The following is a 24,062-nucleotide window of genomic DNA, read 5'->3' as shown; positions in this document are numbered from 1 at the left end:
GAGGGGGCGGAGAGAAGGGGGAAAGGAAGGTGTCAAGGATGGCTCCATGACACCACAGAGAAATTAGGAAAATTGTGGTATCATTGACTCTTGAGGGTTTCCTGTGGGAGAAAGGTGATGAATTGAATTTTATGGCAGGGAGAGATGGTCAACTTGTAAAATTTTCTTGTCCATACTCTTGTTTTTTAAATATGGAAGTATAGAAGAGAAGATTATCTGAGTTTACCTGATCACAAGCAGCTGAAGTCCAGTGATTTTCAAGTCATCTCCAGCCCGAGTTTCAGTTCTACCCAAATAGCTTCTTGTTGGCCATCTCACCATCCTGTTTCTTATATCTGCAATGGCTCTTGCCAGGTCCCTGCTATCAAAACATTTTGTTTTTAATAAAGCTAACCTTTCTATCACCAAGAGAATAATTAACCACAAAATCTTACAATATTGATGTACACTTCATTTAACCATCTGTTAGCTATTGACTCCTTTAGTCCAACTTACCACGTTATCACTCAACTGAAACTGCTTTCTCCAAGTTGTCATAACCAAATCCAACTTGCCTTATCTGTCCTTAATTCTTGACATTTTTGCAGCATTCAAAAATGTTGATCAGCATACGAACTTCTGTGTGACCCAGCAGTCCCACTCCTAGTTGTTTATTCAAGAGAAATGAAAGTATATGACTTCACAAAAATTTGTACATGAATTGTTATAGCAGCTTCACTAATAATAGCTAAAAACTGTAAACAGTCTGAATTCTACACACTGGAAAATGGATAAACAAATTTTAGTATATACATACAATGGAATTCTGCTCAACAATAATGTTGATACATACAACAAAATGGATGAATCTCAAAAATATGTCAACAAAAGAGTACACACTACAGGATTCCACAAAAATCTAGATAACAGGCAAAGCTAATCAATAGCAACAGAAAGCAGATCAATGGTTGCCGGGGCCAGGAGTAACCGGGATATATGGCAAAGGAACAGAGAACTTGGGGAGTAATAGAAATATTCTGTGTCTTGATTGGAGTGGTTGTCATAGTTGCATACATTTATTAAAGTTTATTGAACTGTACACTTTAAATATGTATATGTGCATTTTGTTGAATATAAATGACATAACTTATTTTATATACAAAAGAAATAAGATTTCACAGAATGACCAATATAGATATACCATTCAAACAAGAGAGTATATGAGAGGATGAGATCATTGAGCTTCCTAAAAGGTCTATTTCCAGTTGGAAAAAAAATGTTGACCGTAGCCCCACCTATGTAGAATGTTCTCCTTATAATATAGTGTTAATTCTTCTGATCATGCTTAACCTGCCTTTTAGTTTCAAATATAGGTATAGACTGAGAAAGGAGGAAGGAAAGCTTGTCATTTGAGACTGAGGACAACACAGAGGAGGATGGATGGGATATAAAGAGATTTTTGAGAGGTTTAAGATGTTGGGGATGTATAATATTTACCTCACTTCCTGCTTCACTGAGATTACTTTGTGAGATGATGTGGGATGAAGGATTCAGAGCATGGAATTTGTCTTCAGGAAAGCAGAAGAAGGTTAGAATGGCACTAGAGAAAGATTGGTAGGAAGTTAATAAAGGAAAAGAAGGATTTCTGAGCTCTTGTGAGGGTTCACTAAAGAGATATGGTGGTGCTTATTTGAGTTAGTAAGTCTGGGTATTAGGAAGTCTGAAGATACGTTCCTTGGAATGAAAATATTGAATGCATGGCGTATAGGCTACAACTCAGGGAAAGTGTGTGGGGATCCAGCGTATTTCTTTAGTAGATTAAAACAGTATTGGAAATCAGATTACACCTTGTAGGTATCCCATTTAATATATTCCTAAATAGATGTTGGTGAAAACATTGTAGAAAGTATTCAAGTATCAGAAGGATGTTTGGACAGGATGAACTCCAGGATTTCTTTTTAATAGTGTGTATAGGTTTATGCATAGTCCTCAGTTGTAATCAATATTGCTAACTTAAATTGACTTGTCCACTCCTCCCCCCTCCTTTTTTTTTTTTGTTACTCTTAAGGCTTGTGAGGCCTTAAATGACCAGAAAGGTTCTTTGGATTTTGTAGACCAGATGTTTAGTAGAAATGATAATGTTTGACTTGAAAGTCATAAAAGACATTTAGCTGCCCCTTAATGCCGTATGCAGATTTTGTATAGTTTTCCAAGGAAAGTACCATAAAGAAAGGTGCCCAATAAATATCGGATTCTTACCACCCTTGCATTTTAAATTGTAAATGTTTTGGGGCTATTTCTTAGCCTTATGCAGCACTTAGCATTATATCCTTGACTAACATGACCTTTTTCCTGGTTTTTATAATGGACGCATAGTATGAGGGACTCAGTTTTAGATAGTGCAGTGAACACAATGCGGACTGATAAGTAGTGTGATGTATTAAGGGCTGAAATGAGCCAAAAGTGAATCTGTGATGGAAATTTACTAATTTGCCAATAGCAGCTGTAGGTACACAAACAAGTAGAAAGGGCTGTCGCTTTTTGAAAAAGCTATCCGCCCATTTGTTTTTAACTAAGAAAGTTGGATTTAGACTTAGTTAGAAGGAAAGTTCATGTTGTGCTTACTGATGAAAATAGTGGCCCTCATAAGTCTTTTTGGCCAACACAGCCCATAAACTGGCTTAAACATCACTTTTTTCTTTACTCTTTTTGAACACTTTAATTTTTCAAAGATTAACTTCTTAAATGGGGCGTGGTTAGTTTTCATTGGTAGTTGGTCTTAGCTCTGGATGGCAGGCCTTCAGTGAGTATTGTGAGAGAAGACCGTGTAGGTTCTTACTTCTTAACCCTGGGCTTTTTGTTTGGGTGCCTCATTTGTGTTCTTCATCTTAGCCTCTAGATCTGTGCTGTCCATTTGACCACTTGTCTACTTAAATTTAAATGAATTGAGGTTAAATAAAATTTAAAAAATTAATTTTTTAGTTGTAGTAGCCACATGTGGCCAGTGGCTATTGTATTGCACAGTGGAGAGAACACGTCTGTTATCATAGAAATTTCTGTTCGATATTGGTGCTCTGTATCTTTAATAACTATTGGTACCAGGAAAGTAAATGTCAGAAGCTTGGAATAAATGCTTTAAAAAAAAAAAACCCAAACCAATATTTTGGGTAAAAAAAAAACACCATTTATACTGCTTTAGTCCTAATGGCTTCCGCTTTCTCAGAGTTAAATACTGTCTCTTAGGATAGGCTTTATGTATAATTCTAGTATTAAGTCTTATTTGAAGATCATTCTAATAATAATATAAAGCAATAAAAAATAGTTGTATTAATAACTATATCTGCCAGACTGAAGAGTTTTATTAAGGTATACTTGATAATACAATAAATTACACATAAGTAAAGTTTAATAAATTTTGATATATGTATACACTTCTGGAACCATCATCAGTCACTACAGTATAGTCATCACCTACAAAGGTTTCCTCATGCCCCGTTATCATTCCTCCTTCCTTTTCTTTTCCATCTTCTCTCCCCACCTCCAGATAACCACTGAACTGCTTTTTGTCACAATAGATTAATCTCAATTTTCTAAAATTTTGTATAAACGGAGTATGCAGTATATACTTTTCTCTGTCTGGCTTCTTTCATTCTACATAACTATTTTGAGATTCACTCAAGTTACATGATCAGACAGTTCATTACTTTTTTGGAGAGGAGGGGGCTATGCTCTGTGGCATGTGGGGTTTTATCAGTAGTTTTTCCACCAGGGATTGAACCCAGCCTCCCTTCAGTGGAGGCTCAGAGTCTTAATTACTGAACTGCCAGGGAAGTCCCAATAGTTCATTACTCTTTATCGTATGGATATATCATAGTTTATTCATCCATTAGTCTGTTGATGGCATTTGGGTTGGTTCCAGCTTGGGTTATTACAAGTAAGCTGCTATGAACTTTATACATAGGTCTTTGTACTGACATTACACTTTTATTTCTCTGAAGTAAATATCTAGACATAGAATGGCTGGATCATATAGTAGGTTGTTTATTTACTCTTTTAAGAAACTGCCAAACTGCTTTCCAAAAATGCTGCAGCATTTTACAGGCCCTGCCTCAATAAAGTATGAGTGGTCCACTGGCTCCATATCCTTGTCAAATTCTTGAAATGATCAAGCTTTTTTGTTTTATCTGACAGACTGTTTTAATAAGAAAAGACCATCCTGGTAGAATTTATTTCCCCCTCTTAAAAGTCTTTTGTATTTAAAATGCTGCAGAAGAAATGCTTTGTTTGTGAAAAGATTTCGACAGTTTTCCTATACATTTATTTACTCTTTGATAGTATTTGCTTACCATCGCTGATTTGAAACTCAGTTTATGGGAATCAATACATTTTGTTCATTTTGACTTACTTACTTTTCTCTTTTCGTTCTAGCGGCCCCTTTGTTGCTTTATGCAAACAGACGGGACTTGCGATTGGTTGATGCTGCAAATGGCAAAGAGAATGCTACGATTGTAGTTGGAGGCTTGGAGGATGCAGCTGCGTTGGACTTTGTGTTTAGTCATGGCTTGATATACTGGAGTGATGTCAGCGAAGAAGCCATTAAACGAATAGAGTTCAACAAAACTGAGAGTGTACAGAATGTTGTTGTTTCTGGATTATTGTCCCCTGATGGGCTGGCATGTGATTGGCTTGGAGAAAAATTGTACTGGACAGATTCTGAAACTAATCGTATTGAAGTTTCTAATTTAGATGGATCTTTACGAAAAGTTTTATTTTGGCAAGAGTTGGATCAACCTAGAGCAATTGCCTTAGATCCTTCAAGTGGGTAAGTTTTGCATAATGTACAAAGGTTATTGTATCTCCTCCTGGCTGTTTTCTTCCATTAGCATAGACACCCCTCACTTCCAAGAGAAAAGAAACACTAGACCCCCCTTTTGGGTTCTTTGGACTTCTTTGTCAAGTAGACTTGAATGTGGGAAGTTAGGTCATGTTCTTAAAGTAAGGTGTGTCTATAAATAGTTTTGTGTTTCGATTATCACTTAGGGGATAACCATGTTTATAGTTCTTGTTTTATCTTCTGCATATTTTATAATTATGAGAGAATAATTAGAAGGCAGAGAAGAAGGAATGATAACAAGAGTATAGGTATGTGATAGCTCAAATCTTCTGAATCTTATACCTTTTATTATATACACCATTATTTTGTAATACTAGTGTTTTTTTATTAAGCTGATTTTTTAGTATTACAGTGTTGAATGAAATATAAGTTGTTAACTCATATCTAGTTCACTAAACATGTATTTATCATAAAGTTTATTTTCTAATAAGAGAAACTTAAAACTGTGGGCAAATCTTACTGTATAGAATGTGAACTGGTCCCCAGGTGCTTCTCTCTTACCATGTTTCAGTCCTGCCTGTACGATTCCTTGCTGTGTCTCTGTTGAACACAGTGCCATGCCAGAGTCTGTCATGGCCAGGTGTAGATAAAACGTGGACCTGAAATGAACTTCTATTAATTGGTAAAAACCTAAAGATAAATACCTGAGAATAACTCTTTTAGTACTTCTTCTTTGACTTTCAAGTATATTGGAATGCTTTAAAACTCATTTATAGGAGGGAGTGAATTAATATTATGTAATAAGTTAAAATTTGGGAAAAAATGAAAAGTGTATATATGCTCTTTTGTCTCGATATCAGGTCCTTTTGGTGACAAAGTCTTAAGACAATGCCATATTACAGGAAAATGAAAAGCTTTGTCTGACTGTAAAAGATAACATGGGCAATAGTGAGTGAAATTTTAGAGTGAGAAGTTCTAGAAAGCATATATAAATATACTTTATATAATATATAAAAATGTATTTTTAGAGGAGCATTAAGAGGTGTCTGCTAAAGTCAGATGTTCTTTTAATAAAGCATCAGAAAATATTATACTGACTCTAGTGGTAGGAAACAGGGTTGTGTGTTCCAAGAAGGCCATAGATGTTGAATGTATGGTAAACTGTCCTGATTGAACAATCTGGTTCTTGAAAACTTTCAAGGTGTTTTTGAGAAATGGAATCTGTTTTGCCAACAAAGTTTGTTGTTAAGTCTCAGGGAGTGTTGAAATGTCTCTGAGGTTACTGCTTTGTAGAACATACAGGGTTTTGTTGCTTTCCATGCTTATTAGGAAGTAATACTTTGATGAAAAGATAAATAGTTCTCCCCCTCTCCTTTTTGATATATTCAGTCTTATAACTCTAAGGATGATGGAAATTTCCCCAAATATCTATTAAATGGTTAGTATGTTCAGAGCTCTGCTTTTTTGTGTTCTTGGGGAGAGATGGGGAATATCTTTAAGGATTTACTATTTAAGGAGAGAAAACTTAGGAGAGAACTTTTCCTTCTTCAGAGCATGTTTTTTTGCATTATGTAGTGTGTATGTGGAGAGGGAAAGAGTGTTAAATTATAAGAGCCACAAATCTCTTAAGGATAGTACATAGTTAAGGGAGGTGAATTTATAGACAACTCTTTTGACTATTCAGGATCTAATAATTTAATAATTAAAAGAGTCATTCTCATTTTGTCCCTTAAAACTTGAGCTTTACTTCTTGCTGGCAGGTCTGATAAGTGTCTTAGGAAGTAAGTTTCCCATGTGATGAAAAAGTACATTAGCATTTCTGTGGCTTAAATATTTACTAATGTTTGAATCTTGAATTTGCCAGACTCAGCAAGTAAAGGATATTATTGAAAGAATCAATAGTAATGTACTTTGAAGGTGACAGTACTGTTATTTAAGCTTCTGAGGGACATTCACTGAAAAATATTTTTCCTGAGGACTAAATGGGGTTTTGGTCAAACAGTCAAATACCTTTCATTATTTTTGATGTCTGTAGTTAGTGTTGCATATGTGTGAGTGTGCATGTAAATTCACTTTTTCAACTCTTTAGCAGTTCTCCAAAAGTTTCTTTTAGTTTTTGGAAAGTTAGTGTCGTATGGTTGTTTTTTACATTGTGCAACTGGAAGCAGATAGAATGCAGCCAAATGGTGTCATTTCATACTTAGCATGATGAAGCATGTTTAAAATAGTTTACACTTCTAATAGTTTAAACTTCTAATAGTTTAAACTTATGCATTTAAAAATATATTTTTTCAAATAGTTTTTTCAGTATTGATCTTAGATTTGTGTTAACACTTTTAGTTTTAATGGAATAGTAATTTTGGATTGAATTATATCACTCATATCAGTTAATAGCAAACAGGAGAGATGATTTCCAGATTTATTTTTTAGGGGAAAAATGAAGTTTGCTTACCAGAGAAAATATATGAAAACAGAGCTGAGGAAAATGGTGGCTTTATCAGAGTTCCGGGATCCTGGGTTATGAGGTTCAGAAGAGCTGACTGAGTGCTCTCACATCAGCTTATGTAAAAGGAAAGCTCTTGAATGACTGGCATTGTTTGAGCCCTGGGAACTGGTGCAGACATCTGTGTGCTTTCGGATGTATGGGGTTCTTTGTGCAGTCAGTTCATTTAGCCTAGACTGAAGGAAGATTTTTATTTCCCTCTCTAAATTTGGCTTCTATTAGCCTGAGATTTTTTTTTTTCTTTCTTTCTTTCTTTTGAGTGACTGGCAGTGTAGAATTCTGAATAAGGAACGGGAAAAACATATGTATGGAAATAGTTCCAGAAGTGAACAATCGTAGTTACAGAAAGCAGTATCCTTGCTTTATGGTGAGAGGTGATTCTTATGTGGCTGCTCCTGATGGTGGAGCTCCTGAATCTGATCCACAGCGACTGTTCTAATCTTAGAGATGTTGAGGAGCTGCAGAACTAGTTCAGTGGAAAGAGAACGATTTATAATTTCCTTGTCAGTTAAGTACGTGTAATTGTCATAACTTGAGTATGTTTAAAAGTATTTTCTATACTGGTGTATCCCAGATGACTTAAATAGTTGCTGCCACATAGTAGACGTTAAGTAAAAATTTCAGTAAATATTTCTTTTATAATCCTCTGTTAATTGTTCTTGTGAGGGACATTTGTTTTCTAAGCAGTGTAAACTTTAGTGTGGTCTTGTGAATTCTAAATCAGTCTGGCTTTGATTGCAATTGTTTTTTTTTTTTTTTTCTAACTGTTTACCTAAAAATACTAACAAATCTACAAAATCCTTCCTACATTAATAAGTGAGTTTATAAGGTTGCAGAATACAAGATCAGTATACAAAATAAATTGAACGTATTTCTGTATACTAGCAACAAATGTGGAACAGGAAATTTCAAGTGGAATTTGCAGTAGCACCAAAAATGTAAGATACTTAAGAATGAATTTAACCAAACATGTATGTGACCTGTACACTAAAAACTACAAAAAAGAAAAAAGAAAACCCTCAGCAACAGTGGAGGCAAAAACACCAAAAGGCAGGCTCTGGGTACCCCACCTGGCCCCCACAACTACTTCAAAGGAACTCGGTGCTGTGTGATCCTAGGATCAGGGAAAACTTGGGGTAGGAGGCGGTGGCTCTTGGTGTTAATACCTGTGAATCCTCCCAACTCCCCAAAGCCTAGCCCTGGCGAGGCCAAGGCAGCTCAGCACTGCCCTGGAGCTCAAGGCCCCTTGCCTCTGTGCTCTTTGAAGTCCATGGCAGAGCTGGCATCCTTCAGTTCCCATGTTGCCTATGATGCACCCAACAGAGCAAGACATCATTCTGAGCAGCACCATGGCAGTTCCATGGCTGTTGCTGGGTGTGTGTCCACCAGGGTTTGCAGCCCTCACCAAACACAGCTCAATCAGCAGGCCATAGAAGAACCCACCTGGCACCACATGTCCCACTCTTGAGACTCTGAGCCCATCTCACAGTCTTTGCAACCCCATGGACTGTAGTCCACCAGGCTCATCTGTCCATGGAATTCTCCAGGCAAGAATATGGAGTGGGTTGTCATTCCCTTCTCCAGGCAATCTTCCCAAATCAGGGATTGAACCCGGATCCCACCACTTTGCAGGGAGATTCTTTACTATCTGAGCCACCAGGGAAGCTTCTTTCCCCAGAAGCCCCTGACAGAATCCCAGCAGATGCTGCCGTGGCACTTGAACACTGTAGAGTTCTACCAGTGCCTGTGAACGGAGATGCTCTACTTCATCCTCTTCTATCCAGAGGGCCCTAAGGTGTAGTACCTGGCAGCCAAAGTCCTAAAAAAGCAGTTGTGGAAGTTCCACACCAAATACACAATATGGTTTCAGATGCACTAGGAGCCCAAAGCCATCACTGTTGAGTTTGGGCAGGACACCTGTATCTGCTGATAGTCCAGCTAGGAGAAATGGGCTCTACAGAAGAAGGAAGGTTTTACCTTTGAGTACACTGGTCCCTCCTTCCACCCCACCCCTCTCCCTGGCATGCTGATTCTTCTACCCAGGTGAGGGCCCTGGCCTGGAAAAATGAGAGGAGGTCCCGGGCCATGGGAGTCCCCCTCCCTTAGAAAGCAGGGAAGGGGCCCGAGGTTTTCCCATCCTGATGCCGCAGGAGCAAGGACTCTCCTCAGTGAGGGACATTTTTCTGGTAGACCTATTTTCATTTTGGAAAACATTTATAAATAAAAAATTTATGAGAGAAAAGCAAAAATACACCATGCCTGTGAATTAGAAGGCTCAGTATTATTAAGCTGTCATTTCTCTTTAAATTGAATCAGTACAATCCCACACAAAATATGAACAGATTTTTAAATAGAAATTGTCATGCTAAACCTAAAATTTATACAGAAATGCAAAACTAAATTGTATAGTAGCCAAAACAGTTTTGGAAAAGAGATTCAAAGTTGGAGGACTGAAACTACCTGAGTTCAAGGCTTGTTTTAAAGCTACTGTAATCAAGACATATTGTATATGGCTACTTTCTCATATTGTATATGGCTACTTGCAATTGTTAATTTGAAACATGGTTAAGATTTTTAGTCTTTCATTAGAAGTTTTCAAAATTGTATTTTAAAGATACACTCATTGGAGAATGTTTCATGTCACATCTAGCTTTGTTAATTAGCAAGCAAGTTACTTTGTTTTCTTGGATGTCAGTTTCCTCATTTCTAAAATGAGTTCCTTTCAATTTTGAACTTTAAAAGCCAGACATTTAAAAAAAGTACTCTATCTCATTTTAAAGACATTATTTAAGCTTTAAAAGCCAGACATTTACAGAAAGTACTCTCATTTTAAAAACTGTATTTTATAGTTACACATTCAGTCTAATTTAGATATTTTATACTTAATAATTGTGTTTCTCAGAACAGATTCTTTAGATTTTGTTTCTACTGCCGTTATTGCACATGCTGTCACATTCAGCCTCCTTTTTTAGGCTGTTTCACCTCTAAAACTAGCTTAAACCTTTTTTCCAGTTCCACTTGTAAACTGAAAAGTACTTTAAAATATCAAAGGATATGTTTTGTATGAAGAATGGAAAATGTGGCCCATTACTTTCAAGCAGGTTATATATATTCAGATATGCTTGGTATATATATTCAGATATGCTTGGAGATAGGTGTTTTTGAAATTACCTAAAAAGAGTGTGTTGGAAAGCCACGAATCCAGGAAACCTGTATTATAGGTTTACTTTACTAGCCTCTGGGATAGAAATCAAGGCCCATGGAAGGTAAAATTTTTTTTTAAGAATAAATAAATAAATGTGTGTATTTAATTGTATGTATTCTCAAATGTTAGTGTCGATCTTTCCTCTTACAAGTGTCATCCAGCTTTTAATCCTTTATATCTAGTGATACATATCACATCTCATTGAGTTTTGATTGTGTGGTTTACCATTTTTATGTTGTATGTCTCCAGGCCTACTTAAATTGAGGGAATATTAAAAGGGAGTATTTGCAGTATGACTATATGACTCTAAGTAGCCTAGTCTCTTAATAGCTTTCTTTGCCTTTTATCAATAAATAAAAGCTTTCCTTGCTTGCACATTGACCTTTTGGTTTATCCTAGCAAAAGAGAAGAATGATATTTTATGAGAGTAATGAATATAGGATACCTTTATCTGAGTTCTCTGCATTTTGGTGTTCTTATATATCCTTGCTGTATTTCAGTGTGATTGGCTCTTTAGAAATTTTAGCAAATTAGTTTGAGCACACCTGATATTTGTGTTATTGAATCTTTAAGATTTTGGAAGGAGGAGTATGTGACAGCTAATTTGTGAAGTAGAAATGAAGTGATTGTCTTTAGTATTTTTTTTTTTTTTTGGTAGCATTTGATATTATACCATATTTCTTTTAGAAATTCTTCGCAAGATTTTCTGATTTTTATATTGTTGGCTTTCCTACCTCTTGGACCACACTTTTCCTTTCTTAATAACTCTTAAGTTTAAAAGTATATCGTTTATTCTTTCCCTAAGATCATATACATTCCCACAGTTTTTGCATAGAAGCAGATAGCGGATTATCCGTAAAGCTCCATATCCTGAAGCACTGGTTCTGTGTATGAAAGCTCTTGCTCTGTCTGAACTCTCAATAACGTACAATTTTGAAAGGTGTCCTCTTGGTCAATTGGGGAAGCCTGTTTTCTGCCAATTAAATCCTGGGAGTGGTAGGGAATTTTAAGGATCTTCTTGATAAATGACCTTCACTTTTTGTCTGAACAAACCTAGTCCTTTGGGTAAAATAAGAGAAAGTCAGATTCTTGGTTGAGATTTTCCAGTTCCACGTTAGGTCCTTTTTTTTTCCCCATGAAAAGTGTTCTGCTGAAGCTATGGTTTGGTTTTTTTTTTTTTTTGGTCCTCTTTTTTTGCACGTTGAATTACTTAAAAAATGCAACCTGGTTGTTTTATTTAAAAGAGGATTTTATAAATTCTGTGTTTTTAGATTTACTCACTGTACTGATTTCTGATTTTACTATTTTTTTGCATCCCACTTAATCCAGTTGGTTTTAGCTTCCTTCTGCTTGCAGTATGTTCTTTAATATTTCAGCAGAAGTCTGTTAATGGTAAGCTGCATTATATCTGCAAATATATTTATTTTGTCCTCATTCTTGGAAAGATAATTATTTGATTATAGAATTCTCTGATTGTTATTTTCACTCAGTCCTTTTGAGGGTATTATGACTTTTAATTATTGCTGTGAGAAGTCTGTTCTCTAATTATTGTTGCTTTGTAATTAATTTTTTTCTGGTTTCTTAAAAGCAATCCCTGCATTCCTAAATTTTTGGTACTTTGCAGCTCTGTTCACTTTGTGTCCAGATGTGGCTGTGTTTTATTTATCCTGCTTAGAAGCCTTGTTTCTAGAATATAATCATCATTGTTCTTTATTCTAGAAAGTTATCCATCATTTTCTTTTCCGTTATTCTCTTTAGCCTTCTCTGGAATTCCTGTTTGATGTATGTGGACCACCTGATTTTATGCTCCATGCCCCTTAATCTTGCTTTCATATCTTCTCTCACTTTATCTCTCTGGGCTTGTGGTTATTTTTTGTACCTGCCTTCTAGATAATTCTTTGTTCAGCTGTGCCTAATTTTGCAGCTTAGTATCAGTGGTTGTGTTTTGCTTTTGTAGAATTTCTTTACGCCCTTCATTTAAAACTTACTATGAGATCGTTACCCTACATAAAAGAAGAAATATTGTATCAATAATATTAGACTTACAAAATGTTAGAAAAATAGTTGATAGTTCTTGTATAACTTTTACCTGCATGCACAGTCCTTCAGTCTTGTCTAATTCTCTGTGACCTTCATGGGGTGTAACCTCCCAGGCTCCTCTGTCCTTGGGATTTTCCTGGCAGGAGTTCTGGAGTGGGTTGTCATTTCTTCTCCAGGGGATCATCCTGACCTAGGGATCGAACTTGAATCTCCTGTGGCTTCTGCATTGACAGGTGGATTCTTTATCCCTGAGCCACTTAGGAAACCCATAATCTTTACCTTGCTTCCCTTAATATTATATTTTGTGTAATCATAGAAGAGTTATCTAGATCAGGAAATTAATGTTAATACAATATGGTTAACTGATCTCTAGACCATAATTGAGTTTCTCTAATTTTCCCACAAGGGTCCTTTTTTGTGGTCGAGGGTTCCGTGTTGCATTTAGTTGTTATTTCCTTAGTCTGTTCTAATCTGGGACATTTTACCAGTCTTTGTCTTCATAACCATGACCTTTTGAAGGTTACTAAGGCCAATCAGTGGGAGAAGGCAATGGCCACCCCACTCCAGTACTGTTGCCCGGAGAATCCCATGGATGGAGGAACCTGGTAAGCTGCAGTCCATGGGGTTGCTAAGAGTCAGACACTACTGAGCGACTTCACTTTCACTTTCCACTTTCATGCATTGGAGAAGGAAATGGCAATCCACTCCAGTGTTCTTCCTGGAGAATCCCATGGATGGAGAAGCCTGGTAGGCTGCAGTCCATGGGGTCGCACAGAGTCGGACATGACTGAAGCAACTTAGCAGCAGCAGCAGCAAGGCCAGTCAGTTTGCAGAATGTCCTTCATTTAGGATTTGTCTGAGGTTTTCCTTTGATCAGTTATAGGTTTTTGGCGTAGCAGAGGTCACGTGACGTCCTCCCCTCAGGGCATCGTATCAGCAGATATGTGATGTGGATACTGATGATGTATTATTTGATCCCTTGGTTATAGCTTTCTCTGCCAGGTTTTGTGTGTGTGTTTACATTTTCCCCTCTTATAATAACTACCTGAAACTGTGCAGCTATCTTGCTTCTTATCATACAGCTACAGCCTGCGTCCTCAGTCATGTCTGACTCTTTGTGACCCCATGAACTGTAGCCCGCCAGGCTCCCCTGTACATGGAATTTTCTAGGGAAGGATACTGGAGTGGGTTGTCATTTCCTCCTCCAAGGGATCTTCCTGACCCAGAGATCGAACCCACATAAGCTCGAACCCACATCTACAAAGTCTCCTGCGTTGGTAGACGGATCCTTTAGTACTGAGCCACGTGAGAAGTCCACTTCTTACATTACTTTTAAGCAACCTTTGTTCGTTTTTGCCTGCAACAATTAATACTGTGGTTTTCTGCCAAATGGTGATATTTGCAGTTCCATTGTTCCTCTTAAACATGCATTATTAGTTAGAATTCTACCTTAAGGAAGAACTGTCCTGTCTTTCCTACTTAGGTATTTACCCAATAATTTATATGAATATGGACTCGGGGCATTTGTTTATTCTATAAGTTATAATCCATTACTGTCTTTTTCTTGCTCAGGTTGTCCTAGATTTTGCCATTGGGAGTTCCTTCAGGTTTGCTCCTGTGTTCTTTTGACAGGCCCTCATCATTTTTAAACACTTATTTACTATCTGCAAAGCACAAGATGTTCCACATTCATCCTGTCCTTTTGCTTCACCCTTTGACTCAACCCTTTCTCCAAGGAGCTCTGTCTCCTTTATTGGAAGATGGTATTGAGGAACTAAGATCTGGGAGCTGGATGTGTTCACACTGGATTTTCATTGCAGTGAATAGTTGAGAGATACATGTAGGAAGTACATGTGTGTGTGTATATATATATATACACCTAGTTCGTGTGTGTGTATCTGTATCTACATATTAAAAAAATGAGCTTGTGTTTATCTCCAATTCCAACCCACCACTTACAAAATTATGTTACAATCTTCTCCCCTTTCTCCCCCAAACCTTTTCTTTATTATTCCAGTTTATGATAGTGAGAAACGGGGTTCTCATTGTCCACAATGTATTTTATTTCCTCAATCCTAGTGTACAAATTTCAGAATTGCCAACCTGTACTCTTGTGAGAAACAAATTTTTTGTCTGGAATACACTACTGTGAAAATCCTGTCAGTCAGAATGCTGTCTTCCAAATGTATTTAGGTAAATTTTCCTTCCCACCAGTTGCAGTGTGGCATTTGTAATATATTACTGTTTGTGTTCCGTTTGGAATATCTGCCTGTATCCTGGTTGATTTTAATTATCAATTTATTTTTGGGTTGTGTGAAGCAATTGCCATGTTTCCTAGAGCTTAGAAATAATACAAAAAGCTTTAACTCAGTAGCGTCCTTCCTCCTGATCCTTCTGCGATGGTCCCATTTCCCCTTTCTTTCCAGCTTGTCCCTCCCCATTTACCCCCTAGGATATCTTAATATTATTTATTTCTAGTTTTATTATTTAATTGAATTCCTTTTTGTACAGATGAGCTGATACATATAATTTTTTTAATATTTTTTTTTACATGAAAGAGGAACATACTAAAGATGCTCTCTTGCACTTTGTTTTTTAACTAACAGCGGAGAAGGCAATGGCACCCCACTGCAGTACTCTTGCCTGGAAAAGCCCATGGATGGAGGAGCCTGGTAGGCAGCAGTCCATGGGGTCGCTAAGAGTCTGATACGACTGAGCGACTTCACTTTCACTTTTCACTTTCACGCATTGGAGAAGGAAATGGCAACCCACTCTAGTGTTCTTGCCTGGAGAATCCCAGGGATGGAGGAGCCTGGTGGGCTGCCATCTATGGGGTCGCACAGAGTCAGACACGACTAAAGCGACTTAGCAGCAGTAGCAGCAGCAGTATCCTGAATATCACTCCATATCACTTCATAGAGATCCTCCTTGTTTTTTTTGTTGTTTGTTTGTTTTGGCGACTGCCTAGTATTCCATTGTGTGATTATAGCATAATGTATTCAGCTGCTCTCCTGTTTTGTTAGCTGAGGTGTTTTAAAGCAAATCCACACAGTGACATTTCACTCTGAAAAGTGGGTATTTTCCTCCATAACCACAATACCATCTTCTTCCACGCACCCCAAATGAACAAGTCTTTAATATTATAGATGACTCAGTCCATATTCTGATATCTGTCATAGCCTCATAAATGCTATTTTATAGTTGGTATACTTGAATTAGGATTTAAAACAAGGTTCACAGATTGCACTTGATGATGTCTCTTAAGTTTCTCTGGAATAGTCCCTCCCTATCTATTTTTTTCTCATGCTTTTATTGAGAAGGTTCTGTAGTTTTGTAGAATGTTACGGATTTGGGGTTTTCTAAGAGATACTTGGGCTGTTTGATTTATTTTTACTCCTTTACGTTTCTTATAAAAATTAAAGTTTATGATAGGAGACTTGGTTAGCGAATTCAGTTTCTTGGCACAAGTGCTTCATAGGTAGTATTAAGTACTTTATCACATCAGAAAGCGCATAGTATTTTGTTCTACCTGTAGCGATGTTAAGATGGCTCAATAGATGATGAAAGTTTGTATTTTTATTATAATATTGAGCTTTTCCTTTTATATCATTCAAGTAATCTGTGGAATGATCCTTTTGTAAAGGCCAATATCCAGTTCCTTGTCTACTGATTATTTTAACATCCACTGATTATCACTTCTTGTTTTGTTAAGGATGTCTGTTACTTTTTTATGATGTCTGTCCCATGTGGTTTAGTCTGTCTTTTATGTGTTTTGGTAATTTAAAATAGTTACAGTCTCTATCCAGATTATTCAGTTGTCTAAAGTTCTTAGAAATCCACTTCTGTTCTTTGTTAAATTTCCTGATTCTTAAGGTGAACTGTTTCCTTAGGTGTTTTATAGTTTTAAATTGTGAGTTGGCTTCCTTTTCCGGTAAGCGGCCTGAGGTGACCCCTAAAAATGGTGCGCTATTCACTTGACGAAGAAAACCCCACAAAATCATGCAAATCAAGAGGTTCAAATCTTCGTTCGCTTTAAGAGCACTCATGAAACTGCCCAGGCCGTAAAGGGTATGCATATCTGGAAAGCCACCAAGTATCTGAAGGATGTCACTTTAAAGAAGCAGTGTGTGCCATTCCGTCGTTACAACGGTGGAGTTGGTAGGTGTGCACAGGCCAAACAGAGGGGCTGGACGCAGCGTTGGTGGCCCAAAAAGAGTGCTGAATTTTTACTACGCATGCTCAAAAATGCAGAGAGTCATGCTGAACTTAAGGGCTTAGATGTAGATTCTCTGGTCATTGAGCACATCCAGGTGAACAAAGCCCCCAAGATGCGGCGCAGGACTTACAGAGCTCACGGTCGGATCAACCCCTACATGAGCTGTCCCTGCCACATTGAGATGAGATGAAAAAGAACAGATTGTTCCTAAACCAGAAGAGGAGGTTGCACAGAAGAAAAAGATATCCCAGAAGAAACTGAAGAAACAAAAACTTAGGGCCCGGGAATAAATGCCACAAAAAATAAACGCAAATAAAAGTTAAAAAAAATAAAATAAATTGTGAGTTGATCTTCAGAGGGGTTGTTTGTGTGAATCCTGAGTGGCTTCAGGTAGAGGGTCGTGAAAAACAAACCTCTCTCCAGAGGAAGAGAGAGAGGTTTGTTTTTGCCATGCACACTACAGGTGTTTCCAGAGACCACTTTATTTTTAAACTGAAGTATAACTTAGATGTACTAAAATGCACAGGTTTTCTGTGTTGTTTTGATGTACGTAGGTACTTGTATTACCACCCAGTTCAAGCAGAGATGATTTTTTTATTTAATTTTGGAGTTAGGAGTTCCCGTACAGTGTAGATAAAATAAATTCAGACGCTTAAACCTATGTGAGGGCATTGTGATTACAGATTTTGGTGGTTTTTCCTACCTTTTCAGAGCTTAGGCCAAGGCAGAAAATTTCTTTGCCGCCTCCTACCAGTGGCAGGTTTCTGTACTTGATCGTTCCCTGAAGGTCTGTGCTTTGTGCAAAAATCTCAGTTATAACACAGTGCTTGCTTCTTGTGTGTCAGGGCCTTATTTTCCTTTTCGCCATTGAGACAGCAGTTTCTGAGTTGAGAATGCCCTTCAGAGTGGCCGTAGCATCAAGCGTCTACTGCTTTGTTGTTTAGTTGCTAAGTACTTCTTTTTACTTCCCTATTAACTTTTGGCTCTTCAGAGATTTGATTTCCCCTGCTTTCATACCTTAGTTGTACTTTTAAAGTAGTGTTTATGTAATTTTTTTTTATAGACACACATATATATGTATCAAGTCCATTTGACCAATTATAACACACCGTAAGCTACTCAGTGACTGAGTAGCTTATAACAACAGAGATTTTGCTGCTTATAGTTCTGGAGGCTGGAAAGTCCAAAGTCAAGGTGCCAGCTTGGTCCTCTTCTGGTGAGGGCCCTCCTCCTGGTTCATGCACCTTCCTTCTGTGTCCTCATGTGGTGGAAGAGCCTAGGGGATCTCTCTTTTATAAGGCACTAATCCCACTCCTGATCGCTCTGCCCTTAAAGCAAAGCACCTCCCAGAGGCCCCACATTCTAATAGTATCATCTTTGAGGATTTCAACATAGGAATTATGAAGAAACATAAACATTCAGACCATAGCAATGTATAAATCAAAAGGCTTGCCACTGATTCTAGGAAAAGGAAGGTTTTCTGGTTATGTTGTTAATAAACTACCAGAAATAGAAACTCTAACTTTTATGTTTTTAAATATTACCTTTTCTTCTTGGGAATATATGTGCATGATAGTTGGGCATTATTCATACTTAGTAATACCTGTGTTAATGACTTCTTTTAATTATAGGTAGGATTATATAAGTAACTTCAAGGATCATGGAGTGATTTATGACCTAATATAGATCTGGTTCACTTAGTTTTTATGACTCAATTCTAAATGTTGTCTTAATTAGCCACCTTTGTATGTAATTACATCTTGTAAAGGATGAAAATTTATCCCTTCTGTTTAGCTTTATTGAAAGTGAACATTTCTAAGTATTTTTGTTAGGGGAAGCTGGATTCAGATTAAGTATACATGCTAGATTAGGAGTTTTTGAATATTTTGGAAAATTTATTGTTTTTTCCTTACGTAATCTTAGAAGTTACATGCTTGGGATTGTAATAAATTTGTATAAAATGGCTGCTATCTAGTCTGATTGACATTTGAGATATTTTTATTTTATTGGCATAAGAAATTTTGGTATCTTGAAAAGTCAGTGTTTACTTCCATTAGTTATTTCCTAATTAAACCCTGTCTTCTACCCTTCACTCCATTTAAAAATTACTTTCCAGAAAGCATTGCAAATGGGTATCATGCCAGATACAGCAGTAAAAGTACATTTGTGTGGAAACTAGTGACCATAACAACCTAGTACTGGTTTGCATGATTTTTGATGGATAGCAGATGTCCATACTACTGCAAAGTGGAATTGCAACCACATATATTTAGTTCTTCAGTGTCAAGTAAATACGTTTATATTCTCTTAATTCAAAGCCAAGATAGAACCCATGAGCCAAAATAAGAGGCCAAATAGGCTACATAATTGAAAAGTTAGTGATAATTGTTGCTGAAGAAAGATTTCTCTTATATGAATGAGCCTGTTACTTGGCTTTTATGAAGCCATGGGAGATACTTATCAAACACTTAACATATTTCCTAGAGAATACTTTAGGTATCCTTTTGGCTTTTAAATATGATGCTGATAAAAAAGTGTTTGCAGAATATATTACACAGCTAGTTAAATTTAGCAGCTTTACTGTTAAGTGCTTTTAGGTAACCCTAGGTTACTAAGCCAGGTTAACTGTCCAAACAAAAACAAAACAAGCGAAACCAAACTGACTAGTTAATATGTGTACCCCAATTATTTTTTATTTTTGGAAAGAGTCCAAAATAAAATGAGGTAGTCCAGGAGTTTACCTAATAGTCTAATTTTTAGGCAGCTGGGTTAAGGGTGGAGGTTTTCAGGCCCCAGTGTTAAATATTCATTCTAATAATAGAAACTGTTTATATCATATCCTCCAGATAATCTGGAGAATGTTTTTTTCCTTCTACTTCAGGAATTTTCTTTTTTCTCTGCATCATGAAGTCTCTAGTCTGCTAGCAGTCTTGATGTTCTCCATTCTACTAGCTGATCTTTAGATAAAAAGTTTATGCCTTTCTTTTACTGGCTGGTGCCCACCCCGGTTTAAGGAGTAGCTGTCTTAGAAGTAGCAGCCTCTAAATATTGTTCTTTATTAAATCTAATGCCTTTATTAAATCTAGTATTTATGACATTCAAGCTTTTAGAAGGTACCCTTTACTGTATTAACCTAATTTCTTCATATTGTTTTATGCAGCTTAATAGAACAAGAGTCGGTATTCATGTTACATATTTTAGTCCTGGAAATGACATTCCCTCACCTCTCCAATGCAGATACAATTCTTGATGGCTTATTTGGCATTCATTACCCCCATGATGCTTTCTGTTGGCAGCTGTCTTCTAGCTGTGTAAAGTTTCTGGGAATTTTGAAGTCAGAATCATCTTGAAAAACAACAAACTTGTAAAAGGTTCAATTTTGTTTTAAATTATATACTATATAATTAATGTGAAAAATCATAAAGTTAAAACTGGTAAATTTTAAATCTCTTTTGTAGACTTTACTTGGAATTTTTCTAAGTTATATAATATTTCTGATACATAAAATAAACCTTAAGTTTCTTCCAGTACCTAGAATACTAGAGTCTGTTATATTTATAGAGATATTGTATATTTATGCCATGTCTGGATCACATATATTTGAAAGCAGAGCATACTAGTCTTGTGTTGCATTTGTACTAAGGGATGTAAATTGATACTCATTTAACAGTGTTAAAATGTTGTAGCTCAAACTTTGTCCCCTCACCTGGACCAAATAATGCTCTTAGATAATCAAACTCAAAATACAGAGTAGTAAATCCTCTGTATCTACTTTGGATAGAGAGGATACTTTGATTTTGGAGGAAAATACCAGTGGGTTGCTTCCCCTTCTCCCCCAAGGATTTTTCTCCTCCCCTCATGTTGAATGATGAGTTTGGGTTACAGAAATGCAATTCCCGGTGACGAGATCAGCTGTTGTAGCTGTCCAACATCACATACCTGTGCAAAGGTCTTGAGCACAGAGCTCAATAGCTTCCATTCATTTGAATCAGCTTCAGTGCTTCATCCCCAAGTGCCGTGAATGTTGCTTTCCTGGCTCGCTAGGGCCCATTGCCATTTTTTCCCTGCACTCCCTGGAGAAGGACAAAGTTTCATAAAGCACATTCTGAGGCTGAAACCCAGGAAAAACTGTATTCAGGAGAAGACGCATCAGAGAGCCTCATTCTGCAGAAAGGTCACTGCATTGACTGGAGACATTTTAGGAATGACATTTAATGTCTTTAATCTCTCTCTCTTATTCTTTCTTTTGGTTACATAATTTAGCTGCTTTTGGGGAAATGCACAGAATCAAGATTTGGTACCAGTCTTAACACTAAAAATGAGTACCAGGGTTTATAGAACAGTAAACTGAAGCAGAAACAGCTCTGCCTTTTTAAAAAAAAAAAAAATAGACTTTATTTTTATAGCTGTTTTAGGTTCACAGCAGAATTGAGTGGGACATATATTCCTAATTTCTATACCTTACATTACTGCTGTCCTTTGTTTCACACACAGACACACATATATAAAATTATCAAATACATTGTTGCTGCTGTTATTTTGAACAAATTGCTGTTTGATCAATTAAGAATAAGTAAAACGAAAAGAAAGAAAAGTTTTTTGATATTAATGTATTCCTTCTCTAATATGCTTCGTTTTTTAAAGATATAGATCTGAGTTTCTTACCTGTATCATTTTCCTTCTCTCTGAAAGAATGTCTTTTCTTACAAAGTAGGTCTCTAGATAATGAATTCCCTAAAGTTTTGTTTGTCTGAGAAAGTCTTTATTTCTCCTTTACTTTTGAAGGATAATTTTGCAGGGTACAGAGTTCTAGATTGGTAGGTTTTCCCCTCTCAATTCATTATTTCTGCTTGCTCTTCTCTGAGGTTCTTGAGTGTGTGGTTTGGTATCTGATACTAATTTGGGAAAATTCTAAGTTAATAGAATTTTCTTCAAATTAGAATATGTTTCAAGTAATTCTTCTTCTTTTCTTTCTAGAATTCCTGTTATGCATATGGGTATGAAAGTGAAAGGCAAAACTTAACCAGTCACGTCCGACTCTTTGAGACCCCATGGACTATACAGTTCATGAAATTCTCCAGGCCAGAATACTGGAGTGGGTAGCTGTTCCCTTCTCCAGGGGATCTTCCCAACCCAGGTGTTGAACCTAGATCTCCCGCATTGCAGGCGGATTCTTTAACAGCTGAGCCACCTATGATACACCTTTTGTAGCTGTCCCACGGTTCTGGAATATTGTATTCTATTCCCCCCAGCCCCCTCAGTCTTTTTATTCTTTCTCTGCTTTTTAGCTTGGAAATCTGTATGGACATTTCACAAATGCAGAGATTCTTTCTTCAGCTCTGTCCAGTCTACTAATGAGCCCATTGAAGACACTTGTTTCTGTTACAGTGTTTTTGATCTCCAGTGATTCTTTCTGGGTCTTTCTTAGAATTTTTCTGGTTATTCTGTCTGTTCTTGCATGCTGCCTTTTTTTTTTCTTTCCATTTGAGTCCTTAGCATATTATTCATGGTTGTTTCTAATTCCTGGCTTAATAATTCCAACATTGCTGCCATATCTAAGTCTGGTTCTGATGCTTGCTTTGTCTGTTCAATCTTTTTTTCCCTTTTAGTAAGACTTACAATTTTTTTGTTGAAAACTGAACATTATATACTGGGCAAAAAGAACTGCAGTAAATAAGTATTTAGTAATGTGTTGAATGTGGTCCACTGGAGAAGGGAATGGCAAACCACTTCAATATTCTTGCCTTGAGAACCCCATGAACAGTATGAAAAGGCAAAATGATAAAATACTGAAAGAGGAACTCCCCAGGTCAGTAGGTGCCCAGTATGCTACTGGAAATCAGTGGAGAAATAATTCCAGAAAGAATGAAGGGATGGAGCTAAAGCAAAAACAATACCCAGTTGTGGATGTGACTGGTGATAGAAGCAAGGTCCGATGCTGTAAAGAGCAATAGTGCATAGGAACCTGGAATGTCAGGTCCATGAATCAAGGCAAATTGGAAGTGGTCAAACAAGAGATGGCAAGAATGAATGTAGACATTCTAGGAATCAGCGAACTACAATGGACTGGAATGGGTGAATTTAACTCAGATGACCATTATATCTACTACTGCGGGCAGGAATCCCTCAGAAGAAATGGAGTAGCCATCATGGTCAACAAAAGAGTTTGAAATGCAGTACTTGGATGCAATCTCAAAAATGACAGAATGATCTCTGTTCGTTTCCAAGGCAAACCATTCAGTATCACAGTAATCCAAGTCTATGCCCCAACCAGTAACTCTGAAGAAGCTGAAGTTGAACAGTTCTATGAAGACCTACAAGATCTTTTAGAACTAACACCCCAAAAAGATGTCCTTTTCATTATAGGGGACTGGAATGCAAAAGTAGGAAGTCAAGAAACACCTGGAGTAACAGGCAAATTTGGCCTTGGAATACGGAATGAAGCAGGGCATAATAGAGTTTTGCCGAGAGAACGCACTGGTCATAGCAAACACCCTCTTCCAACAACAAAGACTCTACACATGGACATCACCAGATGGTCAACACTGGAATCAGATTGATTATATTCTTTGCAGCCAAAGATGGAGAAGCTGGATTCAGTCAACAAAAAGAAGACCAGGAGCTGACTGTGGCTCAGATCATGAACTCCTTATTGCCAAATTCAGACTGAAATTGAAGAAAGTAGGGAAAACCACTAGACCATTCAGGTATTACCTAAATCAAATCCCTTATGATTATACAGTGGAAGAGAAATAGATAAGGGACTAGATCTGATAGACAAAGTGCCTGATGAACTATTGATGGAGGTTCGTGACATTGTACAGGAGACAGGGATCAAGACCATCCACATGGAAAAGAAATGCAAAAAAGCAAAATGGCTGTCTGGGGAGGCCTTACAAATAGCTGAGAAAAGAAGAGAAGCAAAAAGCAAAGGAGAAAAGGAAAGATATGAGCATCTGAATGCCGAGTTCCAAAGAATAGCAAGAAGAGATAAGAAAGCCTTCCTCAGTGATCAATGCAAAGATATAGAGGAAAACAACAGAATGGGAACGACTAGAGATCTCTTCAAGAAAATTAGAGATACCAAGGGAACATTTCATGCAAAGATGGGCTTGATAAAGGACAAAAATGGTATGGACCTAACAGAAGCAGAAGATATTAAGAAGAGGTGGCAAGAATACACAGAAGAACTGTACAAAAAAGATCTTCACAACCCAGATAATCACGATGGTGTGATCACTCACCTAGAGTCAGATATCCTGGAATGTGAAGTTAAGTGGGCCTT

General features: G+C 37.1%; 1 protein-coding gene across 3 annotated transcripts in view; it reads left to right on the top strand.

The window, feature by feature from the left end:
- The window catches only part of LRP6 (low density lipoprotein receptor-related protein 6), a 179,570-nt gene that overhangs the window by 14,800 nt on the left and 140,708 nt on the right, over positions 1-24,062 (top strand). For all 3 annotated transcript variants that reach the window (XR_826921.1, XM_010858689.1, XM_010858688.1), the window contains exon 2: positions 4,408-4,801. Coding sequence is in view for 2 of the 3 variants with exons in the window: in XM_010858689.1 (XP_010856991.1) it covers positions 4,408-4,801 (394 nt within the window). In the remaining variant the exon portion in view is untranslated. The remainder of the gene's footprint in view (positions 1-4,407; positions 4,802-24,062) is intronic.

Source organism: Bison bison, unplaced genomic scaffold (genome assembly GCF_000754665.1).
Source record: "Bison bison bison isolate TAMUID 2011002044 unplaced genomic scaffold, Bison_UMD1.0 scf7180017864390, whole genome shotgun sequence".
NCBI lineage: Eukaryota > Metazoa > Chordata > Mammalia > Artiodactyla > Bovidae > Bison > Bison bison.
Note: the sequence above shows the minus strand (reverse complement) of the source record. Positions and strands in the feature narration are given on the sequence as shown.